Here is a 12,946-nt window from a genome sequence, read left to right as displayed (position 1 = left end):
TAATTTCGTTCACTTGAAATTTTGTTAAATACCTTGGGGTTTTGCTGTATGTATTTATGTACAATTTGTTATGTGCTGTATATAACACATATATATTATATTTCCACGCATTGTCTTTTTGGGTCTGTATATATGCAGGCATATGAATTTAAATATGTTTGGTTTGAAGACTTAACAAAAAAAATTGTTTGCAAACTCTCTTTCGCCTGCACTCTTTGTTTATTCTCGCAACAAGCTTTCAAAGCTTTCTGATCGGCCTTTGTTTTGGCAAAAACGCTCTCAGCAGAGTAATATTTAACTTTGCGCTCTTATATTTCGTTACCACCGGCCGGCAAACCAGCACGCAGTTTGTTTACAATGCCGGAGGAGACAAGTTCGGTTCCAGTGCCAGTCTGGCTGAAGGCAGACCTATTTGAAAAATTGTTGAACGAGCGATTCGGCGATGGGTATGTGGGAATCAAGAGCTTCAAGCCGGTGGCTGGTCTCAAGCCAGGAGAAAACTACTCCACCATTATGCTACGCCTCCACTTTGAAGTTGAACTGAAGGGTGAGTCATTGCAATGGGCAAACAATTTCAATATTCACCAGCATTTCGTCATCAGATCAAACCATCGAAAATGAGAGCTATATGCTGAAGACGCCGCACGATTTCGAGCTGTACCGTGAGATCCTAAAGAAAAACAACATGTTCGATGTGGAAAGAGATGTATTTTTGCAAGTAAAACCCGAATTGGAAAATATGTACAAGGATCTGGGCATGAATGTCAGCTTCGGGGCCAAGGCTTATAAAATCGACGTACCCGATAATTACGTTCTGCTGCAGGACCTACGTCCTTTCGGCTTTAAGAACGTCGATCGCCTGGAGGGTCTTGATATGGCCCACACCAAAAGTGTTCTGAAGAAGATGGCCCAGTGGCATGCGGCCTCGGCCAACAGGATTCATCTCAAGGGTCCTTACACCCAGAACTACTTGCAACCCACTTATGCCGATGCCATGAAGGAAAACATCGAACAGGTGGCGGAAACCTTGGGAAAATACCTACTCAAGTGTCTTTCACTTTACGAGAGTTATGAAGAATATAGCGAAGCAGTGGCATGTATATTAATACTATATATTTAATGTACTTTATGTTTATCAATGATCTTTGCAGCACAAAATCCAGCCAAAGATCGTGGATCTTATGTATGCCATGAACCACCCCGATCCGGAGGATTTTAATGCTTTGAATCACGGAGATTGCTGGACCAACAACATTATGTTCAGGTACGAGGGAGAATCCCCCGAACCAGCCGAAACCTATTTTGTGGACCTTCAACTGCCCAAGGTGGCCTGTGTGGCCCACGATCTGATTTATTTCCTTCTCGGATCGACGAAATTCGAAATAAAACTGAGTCAATTCGATTACTTTATCAAGTACTATCATGAACATTTGGTCGAGCACTTGCGATTGCTGAAGTACCCTCAAGAGAAGACCCCCTCGCTGCGGTTTCTGCACACTCAGGTGTTGAAATATGGACGAGTTGGCGAGTTAGAAAAGCGCTTTCCGAAAGTAAAAAAATAATAAGGGTTTTGTTTTCCCTGATTGTAGGGTATCACACTGTTCTGATGCTCTGCCCGCCGGTGCTGCTCGATCGCACCGAGGATGCCAATTTGACCGATTTCGTCACCGAATCGGATGATGGCGATGGCCTCAAGATGGCCATGTACTCCAATGCCCGCTACAAGAAACATGTCAGCGCCATTCTTACCTGGCTAAACAATCGAGGAGCCCTTCAGTTTTAACTTTGATAAATTTAAAGTTCGACAAACACTAGACGCTTAACGCTTTGGTTACAAAACAAAACAACTCAAAAGCGACTTTTAAAAATAATGTTATTTAAATAACAAAAAAGACACTGAAAAACATTAAAATTTGCGTCTTCTTGAATAATCTTTTGGGGTGACGGTGTTATGACCAAAAATATATCTGGAATTATAATAAAATCGATAATAAGCATAGCTGGCTACAATCAGCAAAGACCCAAATGACCAAAAAAAATTTAAAATTACTTAATTCTTAGGAGTAATGACCTAAAGGTGTTAAAATTGACTTAAATTGTATGGCTTTAGCGCCATATTAAATAAATTTTTCTTTAAAATTGGGACATCTTTGTTAATTTCAAAAATTTTTAGATCTTTATTCATTAAATATAGGCAATTTTGTTTTTTTTTTTGAGGTCATTTGGGTTTTTGGGTGAGTGTGCACTCAAAAGTATCGACTTTAAATATTGTTTTTTTACACAATGGCAGCAGATCGTTTATGCATAAAGACCGCTTAAAAGTTGTTCGAAATGTAAATTACTCACACCTCAGATTAAATTTGTCGTGAAGAAGAGACTTATCTATCCAATTTGAATGGAACAAGTAGAGTTTTCGAGGCTGATACTTTGTAGGCTTTCTGTTATTAGATACGCCAAAGAAGCAAAACAAAAAAAATGTAGTAGTCCAATTAAAACTCAATCATTTACAGTCAAAAGGCCCAATTTGTGTACCTATAATTAATAGGATTACTAAATATATTCTAGTGATTATTTATGGAGTGAGTGGAAGGTTGTCTATCTAACCACCCATCACATGTCACGCCCGCAAACAGCAATTAATGAGGAATCACGAAATAATTAGAACGAATGGCGAGCGAAAAGAGGAGTATATGTGCCCGATAAAGAAGTCGAATCAGAAGTGGAAACAAGAAACAGTTTTTCGTTATCAATCAAACAATTGACGGCGTTTCTACAACACACTATCTCGTTCCCACTCTCGCCACCACCGATTGCCTATTGCCACTCTTTTTTCGCCGGTTTTGGCGAGCTGAATTACAAAATAAACTTCAATCGAATGCATGCGATAAGGAATTTCTTCGGCCATAGCCAAATCGGGGCAATAGCGCTGGTCCCCAGTATCGCGTCTCGTATTTCCCACTCGACAGTTGAACGGACTGCAGCCGATCTATCTATCAGCACTCCAGCGCTCCGATTACCAATTTAGGAAAAAGGTTTGCTACCGATGTGTATTTTCCCAAGATTGGTGACACACACATAGTCCCAATTCGAGGCAACCAATCTCCCAGTTCGACCCACAGAGTGCTAAACAAATGTAGCTGAGATTGGAAGTAACAGCTTGTATAACAAATAACATCAAGGTGTAAAGGGCAGTTCAAAATAAAACTTAGTTTAGTGAAAAACAGATACCGAAAGTGATGTTTTCTATAACTAAACAGGTGGGATCCCACAAACTCCATGTCGTAATGCAGCAAAACTCACAGCAGGTGTTTCATTGCCGGACATGTGACCTGATTTATTATTTTTGTTCATTAAATAGCGATAATTCTGATAATTGCCTAATCAATGAAAGCCCCAAAAAAGTTCGGTAATTACCTTCGTTGGCATGTGCTCAATTTGCTAAATCACGTATTTGTAACTATGTTGATAATGATTTGCATGCATTATCTTTTTAAAGGATATGTATTCTATAGAACTAAAAGTGATAAAGATTGGTAGCCCATACTAACTACTAAACAAATAAGTTCTGAGATTATCAGCGATGCAGCAATTTTTTCAAGTAAATAAAAACTCACTTGAGAAAAGAACAAGTAGTTCTGTATAATAGCTGAGTTATACTCTCATCAAAAAGATTGTTTTTTGCACAAGAAAATATATTAGTTTTCTGAGATAACCATGAATTTTTATAGATCATCAAGATCATAGAAAACTTTTAAAGATTTGATTTAATACTCCAGAAAAATTTTTTACTGCAGCAATAAGTGCACTTAACGTTATGGTAATATTTCACCGACACATTGTATCCCCAATTCAAGATAAAGTTGTTGGCCTTAAATGATGAAATTCCTATAAATATAGAAATATCTTTAAAGTGTTTATGGATTGGGCTTGGCCAAGAGCAGATGGCATTTTATTATTCAAATATTTCACCTATGTTTGACAAATGTCTCATAAACGTTATGCATACGACCTGTTAGCCATGTTAACATACAATTCGTTGTTGCATTCTTTAATATTAGATTTATTATGTCTGAGGCCACAAATGGAAACGGCAAGTTGCCAGTCGACAACCTGCCAAATTGGCTGCCAAATGTAACTTTGGAGAAGGCGGTGCAGGCTCAGATCGGGGATTTCGAAAGGATCATCTCTGTTAGCCCCCAAAAAGGCAGCAGCGAGGGCGAAAACTATTCTTCTCTGTTTCTCCGATTGCTGGTGGAAGTGGAGCTGCATGGTAAGTTTAAATATTTATTTATTATTAATTTAAATAATTTTCACTTTGAGTTTTATGGAATATTAAATGTTGGATTTAATAGCCAGATTTCTTTATGAATATGAAATAGGATTAGAAGGATTAGAACTATAGCTTAGACTTATTCTTTCCAGATCACAGCACCAAGAGCATTTCCTTCGTTCTAAAGGCGCAGCACAACAACGGGATGATGGCCGCCATCCTGGCCAGGCTGAAGCTCTTCCAGAAGGAGGAGCTGATGTACCACAGCATTCTGCCCAAGTTCGAGAAGCTCTACGCGGACGCGGGCAAGCCCATCCAGTTTGCTCCTCGCGCCTTCAAGGTGGATCGCGATCTCGGAGTGGACTACATTCTGCTGGAGGATCTGCACCGCAAGAACTTCAAGAATGCCAATCGCCTGGCCGGTCTGGACCTCGATCATATGCTGAAGGTCCTCGAGAAACTGGCTGCCTTCCATGCGGCATCCGCCTGCTACGTGGAGCACCACGGACTCTTTGGAGAGGAGTTCACGGTGGGCGTTTTCAGCGAAGCCAACCGCCAGCTGCTGCAGGAATTCAATGCCTCTGGTGCCTTTTTAGCCCAGCTCAAGAAGTGGAAGAATGCCCAGAAATTGTACGAAAAGTTGGTGAGTTATATGTACTATTACTAGAGATAGTTAGTTCTTTAGTCCAATAGATCATTAATTGCCTTTTTTAATTTTTTTTAAACAACACAAAAAAACATTTAATAATTTTTGAGCTAAAGAATGTCAAACATGGCAATTCCTTTTAAAATCCATCAATATTTTTTTTAATATAAAAATAAAACTTAACAGGGAGATTGCGAGTTCATGAACGAAGTTCGATTCCACTTTCTTTCTAGGATTGTGAACCCCATTGTTTTCCTTAAAACGTAGAAAACGTAACTTCAAATAATTAACATATTGAAAGTATTGAAATGTAGTGAAATGTTCACTACTCGTGAGTATAGCAGGTACCCGAGTGTTTGTGGTCTTATATACATTATTTTGGAATATACAAATTAAACAAGTCCTTAAATACAGGTTTAGTGTACCTTAAATGTTGGAGAAACAGACATATACACTTTACTCTTTGAGTGTTCTTTGGCGAGTCCTGATGCCTAGACATTATTAGACAAATGTGGAAACACATCAATTATAATTATGCCTATATAATCCAAATGGACTAGGCTAGTACAACCCTTTTTTCAAAATATATAAAAAACTATGGATTATATATTATTTTACAGGCTGATAGCGATGACTATTTGGTGGATCGCCTGCTGCAGGATCAGCAGTACAATGCCAGGGAATTCAACGTGCTCAACCACGGTGATTGCTGGGCAAATAACATAATGTTCCAGCACGATGCATTTGGAAATATAAAGGATACCCTGTTCGTGGACTTTCAAGTGGGAAAGTATGGAAGTCCGGTAGGCGCTTAAACATAAGTGAACTCTATAAATTTCCCAGTAATACCTGAAACCTCTTCCCCTTAGGCCAATGATCTGTACTACCTAATCTTGTCTTCGGCTGCTCCCGAGCTGAAAACGGCCAAGTTCGACTACTTGGTGCGCTACTACTTCGATAATCTTGTCGAGAATCTGAAGCTGCTGCAGTACCACCGACCACTGCCCAAGTTGAAAAACCTGCATGCAGCCCTCTTCCGCAACGGACTGGCTGGTGAGTAGTTGGAATTTTAGATTTGCATGCCATCCTTACAGCCATCTGTCAACAGCCTATATGGTGGTCTCCAAGGTGCTGCCCGTCGTCATGCTGGACAAGACCAACAACGCCAATCTGGAGAGCTATATGAGCGACGAGTCCAAAATGAAGGCCGCCATGTTCACCAACCCGAAGTATGTGCAGGTGATGACGGAGGTACTTCCATGGTTGGACAACCGCGGCCTGCTCGACTGGAAGTGATTACCTTCAAAATTATGTGTACTAATGATGGATTCGTACTATAATAATGACTACTTAATTGCGTCATCTGAAAATTATTTTACCTGTCAAATAAATATGTAATTATATTCAAAATAACCTTTGACTGGTGATTAAATATTAAATTGGTCTGTGTTGTATAGAAAATTTTAGGTTACAATACTTTTCTTTAGAAATTTCAGTCAACAATTATTTATCGCATACAAAATTCAGGGGTTCACTTTGTATCGTTGACTTAAAAGTGTATTTTAAGGCGATGAAAGTACCGAAAATACCCGATTGGGTATCCACCCTGTCCCTGGACCAGGCCGTCCATTCCGTTCTAGAGAGTGGGCACCAGGTGCTGGCGGTCATGCCTAGCATCCACCTCATCCAGTTCCGCAACAGCACTGTGCTCCTGCCCCTTTGCGTGAAGGTCCAGCTGCAGGACTTGACGGTGAAGAGGTTGTCCTTTCTGCTGAAGGCGCAACATGGCAGCGATTTCCAGGCCAGAGTGATGAGCCAGTTGAAAATGTTTCCCAGGGAACACCAGATCTACCACAACATCTTGCCCAAGTTTGAGCAACTCTACAGGGAAGTGGGCAAGCACATATCCTTTGGCCCGCGGGCCTTCAAGTTAGACCACAGCATTGGAGTCCAGTACATCCTGCTGGAGGATCTCAAAGCCCAGGGATACAGGAATGTGGGGCGACAGGAAGGCTTCAATTTGAATTGCCTAAAGCAAGTGCTTAAGAAATTGGCTGAATTTCATGCCGCCTCTGTCGTTTATGTGGAAAAGCATGGAGCATTCAATAATATCCTGGCCAATGGAGTCTACACAAAGGCCAACCGTCTGATCCTAAGGGAACTCAACGACCCCGAACCGTTTCTTTTGCAACTGCGACGGTGGCGTATGGGTGATCAATTTCACAAACGATTTGTGGATAAGGAGCAAGACCTGGTGGATCAGTTACTTGGACTCCATGCCCCCAAATCCGAGCAGTTCAATGTGCTGAATCACTGCGACTGCTGGGTGAATAACTTCATGTTCAGAATTGACGACGTGGGTCATGTGGAGGACACCGCCCTACTGGATTACCAGCTGGTCAAATACGGCTCTCCGGTAGTTACTTAAATTTAATATTGCTTGCCATTTTTAGAAATAAATTATAGCATCTAAATACGTAATTAAAATTCAAACCATTCAGAAAAGAAATTATTTTAAATGTAATATATTTTTTTAATTCTATTTTCAAAATGATTTCAAATATGTTATTTAGTAAATCATGCAATTTAATCTGCACTGCATTTACTGCATTTTTAATGCATTTACTATATAAATTAACATTTAATTAAAATGTTCCATTTTCAGGCCAATGATCTGTACTATAGCATTCTGTCATCTGCTGAGAAGGAAATCAAGCTAGCCCAGTTCGACAATATGGTGCAGTATTACTTCTACCATTTACTGGATAACCTAAAAGTTCTAAATTGCCAAAGTACCCTTCCGAAGCTTCAGGATATTCGCGATGCCCTTAACAAAAGCGGCTTGGCTGGTGAGTTAATGAACACTATCGACTAAACTCGGTCTAATTAATGATTGGGCTTCCAGCTTATGTGGTGGTGACCAGGGCTCTGCCCATCGCTATGATGAATCAGTTCGAGGACGAGGTCAACGACCGATACGCATCCAAAATGAAGTGCGCCATGTTTACCAATCGGAAATACATTCAAGCGATGAAAGATATCCTGCCTTGGATGGAAGAGCGGTCCCTGCTCAATTAAGTCTAAATTAAAATAAGAAATCTAAAAAAAAATTTAGCTTTAAAACTACATTTTTTTCTAAATGGGCGATTTTAAAAATTAAACACCCTATGAATAATTATTTGTATAATAATAGAACAGAAATTTCGCCCAACTTTTAAACAGGAATATAAAAATAAACTATCTCAAAGAGGTGTGTCAAAGAGATAGGATTATAAGAATTAATTTTATTTATTTTGTTTTAATAACGAAATTAAAATGCCAAAAAAAAGTTATTTCAGCCCAGTGTGCACTGGTTCAGGGACAAGACCTTCACCGCGTTTAAGACATATGCTTAATAATCTTTATTTACCCATTCTTATCAATACTGTTTGAATGGATTTCTTATTGAAAGGCCAGTCATGTCGCAGCGCTCTTTTTGCAAATTATTTCAAATGTTTCGCATCCGCTTACGTTTGCCATTTCTAAGGACCTAATCGCGCACGACAAACTAACTTAAATGTAGCCCCAATCATACTGATAATAATCGTTATTCGGCCAAAATGAGCACAAGCCAATGCTCATGACACAATCAACGAACTCGGACGAGCCTCAAATATTCCGATGTGGGATGACGCGGCTGGTTCAATAAACATTTCACGGTTTTACCATAGTATGGGCACGACTATGTACTATGTATGGCTATGCTCTGTAGCTACAATGAATGGCACAGTGCGGAATTTTAATTAATTTGCTGGACAACAATTGTGTATTTCTGTGTCAACATCTGATCTACACATATTTAAATAGAAGTGAATAGAATAATAAAAATACTGTATTTACAGGTTACCATCAAAGTAAAGTTTTTTAATCAAAGCAACTATATTTGTTATCATTATACTGTCTTAAATTAGTTTATCAGTAAAATATTGATAAGGGGATGAACCAAATTAATTGCATACTCAAATCATTACCTTTATATTGAAACTACTTCAAAAGGTATTTAACCTAAGCCAAAGTGGACTCAATTTCAGAAAATTGTGCCTTAGACAAAACAGACCATATTATTTTTCTTCACTGCAACAGTAATTTCGAACCAAACGGTCGGTGAATGTTAATCATCAAAGAGAATTCCAATAGTCTATCAATTTATTAATTACAGTGAAGTCATGCCGCCACAAGCAATCAATCCCAATGATTACTTGGACATACCCGAATAAATAAGAGAGGAATTTTTCCATTTCATTCTCGAAAAAGATGTGAATAACTTCTTATCACCCGGAATCCGATGCAATTCGCTACAAGACTTTCACAAATCCTTATAATGTGAAGGCCATGCTACAACTGCATCCATTTTCGGATAAACCTAAACTTTAAGATATTTATGAAATTCCAAGCAATTACATAATATTTTGTATGATTTATTTAAATTATTTATGAAATCTAACAGAAAAGTTGTTAGTAATTACTAACAACTATGATGACGTGATCAAATTAAGTCTACTTTACAAGATTAAATATATTTTAATTTGAATAATACTTTGTTTGCAGATTGATAAGTTAGCTCACAAACTTCTATAAATATATATTCAAAATAAATATTGCAGGAAACGCATAATCTAGGGATAAAAATAAAAAGCGAATCTTACAGATAATATTACGCAAAAGTGCGTTTGGGTTCAACACTTTGTCTTTCACGGTTACGGTTATCCATAGATATGGGAACCGATTACATGGTTCCATTGTTACCCCTTTTTTGCATAGTAGTATCGACTAGCCTGGGCTCGCCTCAACAATAACCAGTTTGTGCTATCAGGTCGGCCCAAACACATAGACAATAACCACTAGAACCTCTACACTTGTCGCGAGTTCTCTTAGTATAAAAGTATGGGAATCGCACGGAGAGCTCAGTATTTGTTTGTCGTTAGAAATCGTCGGACACAGCCGCAGTTCTTTCTCCGAGCGGAAATTGGAATTCAAATTAGAAATCCACAAAAGTCGGTCAGTAATATAAAGCAATTGTAGTGAATTTTATGAGCGGTTCGTACGCAAACAATTAACGCGGAAATAGACTTTGGTCGAAGAAAGTCCACTTATCTTAGACAAACCTAAAGAAATGCATTAAAAATATTTTATCGAACTGAGGCTGTTTTAACAAGTGATTTTATACACCTTTTAAACAATTAATACTAATTGATAAACTACATTGGATACGAATTATAAAACATCTAAACAGAAATAAATTACGATTTCTTTCAAGACAACCATAATTAAAGACATAATATCTGGAAAATAATCATAAATTATGCAGAATTTTTAGATTCTCGAAAAATGAACAAGAAAATAGCTTAACAAAAGATCAGTATTAATTCATTGATCTACCGATTACAGCATCATCACCAGAATGTCACCGAACAGCAACTCGGAAAAGCCAATCAATCCCAACGAACTCCTACACATTCCAAAGTGGGTGAACGAGGACTATTTTTTGCCGATTCTTGCAAAGGATGTGAAAAACTTCGACAAGATAGTGAACTTTACACCCATTGCGGCCACAGCTCCCGGGGAAAACTATACTTCCATTATGATCAGAGTTATTGTCGATATTCTGCTTAAGGGTAAGTAAATAAAAAGAGATTTTAAAACTGAGTTATTGATATCATAACCAAAATGAAATACAAATAATGCATTTATATAATTGTGTTATTGAGCATAATAAAGTCTATTTAATTCAGTTTGCTAAATGTTACCTGCTGTTTTTATTTTAACATTTTAAATAAATTAAATACACAAATAAAATAAAAATACTGAACATATATACAATTGTTAAGGAAATAATTATAATTTTTTGTTACTAAACGTTAACTGCTATAAAATAAGTATGATTTTTAAACAACGATATATTTTAAAAACTTTCCCCACGAAACGGAATTTTATATTTTGTATACTTTTAGATAAAACTACGCATGTATTAAATTATGTATTATTAAATTAACCCAAAACCGTTATTCATTTGAATTTCTTATAGATGGCAGCAAGCATTAATAAAAAAATATGGTGCGATTTTTAATATAAAAGCATAATAAGAAATGCAATGTATGTATAAAACACAAACCATTTATTCATTTAAATTTCCTTTAGATGGTAGCCAGCAGAAAATGTCGTATATTCTGAAAACCATGCTGGAGGCGGACAGTGGGGCGGATGTGGTCAATGGCATGGGTCTGTTTCCCAAGGAGCAGCAAATGTACGAGGTGCACATTCCGCAGTTCGTGAAGCTGTACAAGGAGGCGGGCCTGGAGATTGAGTTGGCGCCCAAGTGCCTCCATGTGGAGGCCACCGCCGAGTTGATCACCCTGGTCTTCGAGGATCTGAGCCGTCAGAATTTCAAGAATTTCGATCGGCTCAAGGGCTTTGATCTGGCGCACATGACCCGTGTGCTCCGGAAACTGGCCGAATTTCATGCTGCCTCTGCCGTCTCCAGGGAAATAAATGGACCCTACGATCCACTGTACTCCATGTCCATGTTCAACGAGCAGAGTCGCGATTTGTTCAAGACTCTGGGAGAAATGCGACAGGTGCAGTTCTTAAGGGCCATGCGAACCTGGGACTTGGAGGATGTCGAAAGGTACATCGCCCACATGTGGAGTCCCATGGAAGTGTTCGAAGAGGCCATGCAGGTCAATCAGGTCGACGAGACGGAGTTCAATGTGCTGAATCACGGTGACTGCTGGTCCAATAACATCATGTTTAACTACAAGGACAACGGGGAGATAGACAGAACTATTTTCGTGGACCTGCAGATCGGCAAATGGGGCACTCCGGCCCAAGACCTTTGGTACCTGATCACCACCTCTGCCTCGCTGGACATTAAAATCAAAGAGTTTGATCACTTTATTCAGATCTATCACGAGCGATTGGCTGAGTGCCTTAAGCTCTTGAATTACTCGAAAGTCATTCCTTCTCTCAGGGATCTGCACATCATGATGCTGAAGTACGGTTTCTGGGGTAAGCTTAGGTTAACTTCTTAATTATATATATATATATATAAATATTCACTTTGTTAAAGGACCCCTCACAGCCACTGGTGTAATGGTGGCCACTCTAATGCCCACCGACAAGGATTCCAACATGAAAATGATGATGGCCCCAGGACCTGAGGCCGATGCCCTTCGTTACAGGACCTTTAGCAATCCCTACTACGCCAAGGCCATGAAGGTGTTATTACCATTTTTCGATAACAAGGGACTTTTGAAGTCCGCTTAGACCAAGTCCCCAACTTTCAATTTACAATGTAGCCAATTTTTTGTGATATCATATATCATATAAGCATGAAATAAATAATTTTTTGTATTTAATTTAAACTTATTTTTGCCAGTTTCTCTATTTTGAACCTTGTACACTTAGAAATTGCTTGCCAATGTCGCAATCAACAACATGACTGGCCAAAAACGAAATTTTTATTTGAGTCAAAAGAGAAAACGATTATTGCGTATAGTAGTCTTATTAAAGTTCAAATTTTTGGGTATTAAAATTAGAAACCAGTGACGAAAAAAAGGTGATAATAGATATGCGGTTCAATGATTACCAAACGATTGGCAAAAAATAAACAAAAGCTGTTGGACTGCAAGACCACACTTTTTTCTCACGTTATAGAATTAATAATCGGCTCATTTAATCAGCCGGATACATTCCATAAAATAAGTGCACTCTATAGAAATGGCACTGAACTAATTATTGCGTCATAATGGGGTTTTCATTGCTCGCGGCAGTCAGTTTATATAATTAGGAACACGCAAATAATGCTCATTCACAACGCTTCCAGATGAGCGAACATAGAGTGATGGAAATTAGCGATTCAAATGAGGTACAAGTGTACATTTATGTTGTTTGAACTTGAAAACATTTGCTGGCATGACTTTGCATGCGTTTTGGTAAAACGTGGTCAACAGATTTATCATGTCATTTCCAAAATAAGATGGTTATAAACTCAT

General features: G+C 38.5%; 3 protein-coding genes across 4 annotated transcripts; all 3 read left to right on the top strand.

Moving 5' to 3' along the window:
- Nucleotides 1-317: 317 nt before the first annotated feature.
- Nucleotides 318-6,361, top strand: LOC128251772 (uncharacterized). The gene is made up of 9 exons (XM_052978929.1): nt 318-547; nt 603-1,093; nt 1,152-1,524; nt 1,590-1,782; nt 4,017-4,270; nt 4,423-4,913; nt 5,537-5,719; nt 5,786-5,969; nt 6,025-6,361. Exons 1-9 carry the CDS (start codon nt 358-360, stop codon nt 6,210-6,212), a joined length of 2,547 nt encoding a protein of 848 aa, XP_052834889.1. The 5' UTR covers nt 318-357; the 3' UTR covers nt 6,213-6,361.
- A 2-nt stretch (nt 6,362-6,363) lies between these two features.
- LOC128259002 (uncharacterized) lies at nt 6,364-8,128 on the top strand. The gene is made up of 3 exons (XM_052991068.1): nt 6,364-7,332; nt 7,582-7,765; nt 7,822-8,128. The coding sequence occupies exons 1-3, from the start codon at nt 6,487-6,489 to the stop codon at nt 7,992-7,994; spliced, it is 1,203 nt and encodes a 400-aa protein (XP_052847028.1). The 5' UTR covers nt 6,364-6,486; the 3' UTR covers nt 7,995-8,128.
- Nucleotides 8,129-9,635: 1,507 nt separating this feature from the next.
- LOC128258807 (uncharacterized) lies at nt 9,636-12,320 on the top strand. Of its 2 annotated transcripts, none has more exons than XM_052990709.1 (4): nt 9,636-9,949; nt 10,344-10,570; nt 11,094-11,960; nt 12,022-12,320. In XM_052990709.1, exons 1-4 carry the CDS (start codon nt 9,840-9,842, stop codon nt 12,216-12,218), a joined length of 1,401 nt encoding a protein of 466 aa, XP_052846669.1. In that variant the 5' UTR covers nt 9,636-9,839; the 3' UTR covers nt 12,219-12,320. The 2 variants fall into 2 exon arrangements, with proteins under 2 accessions (XP_052846669.1, XP_052846677.1); XM_052990717.1 differs by having other exon boundaries at nt 9,868-9,953.
- Nucleotides 12,321-12,946: the final 626 nt, after the last annotated feature.

This window comes from Drosophila gunungcola, chromosome 3R (genome assembly GCF_025200985.1).
Source record: "Drosophila gunungcola strain Sukarami chromosome 3R, Dgunungcola_SK_2, whole genome shotgun sequence".
NCBI classification, from domain to species: Eukaryota; Metazoa; Arthropoda; class Insecta; order Diptera; family Drosophilidae; genus Drosophila; species Drosophila gunungcola.
The sequence above is the reverse complement of the archived record's forward strand: the minus strand, read 5'-3'. Positions and strand labels throughout refer to the sequence as shown.

Coding starts and splice junctions, on each gene's coding strand:
- LOC128251772 (XM_052978929.1), top strand. CDS start 358: ATGCCGGAGGAGACAAGTTCGGTTCCAGTGCCAGTCTGGCTGAAGGCA. Junction 1,783..4,016: donor CGAGGAGCCCTTCAGTTTTA/ACTTTGATAAAT, acceptor ACGACCTGTTAG/CCATGTTAACATACAATTCG. Junction 4,271..4,422: donor GGTGGAAGTGGAGCTGCATG/GTAAGTTTAAAT, acceptor TATTCTTTCCAG/ATCACAGCACCAAGAGCATT.
- LOC128259002 (XM_052991068.1), top strand. CDS start 6,487: ATGAAAGTACCGAAAATACCCGATTGGGTATCCACCCTGTCCCTGGAC. Junction 7,333..7,581: donor TGGTCAAATACGGCTCTCCG/GTAGTTACTTAA, acceptor TTCCATTTTCAG/GCCAATGATCTGTACTATAG. Junction 7,766..7,821: donor TAACAAAAGCGGCTTGGCTG/GTGAGTTAATGA, acceptor TTGGGCTTCCAG/CTTATGTGGTGGTGACCAGG.
- LOC128258807 (XM_052990709.1), top strand. CDS start 9,840: ATGGGAATCGCACGGAGAGCTCAGTATTTGTTTGTCGTTAGAAATCGT. Junction 9,950..10,343: donor CAAATTAGAAATCCACAAAA/GTCGGTCAGTAA, acceptor TACCGATTACAG/CATCATCACCAGAATGTCAC. Junction 11,961..12,021: donor GCTGAAGTACGGTTTCTGGG/GTAAGCTTAGGT, acceptor ACTTTGTTAAAG/GACCCCTCACAGCCACTGGT.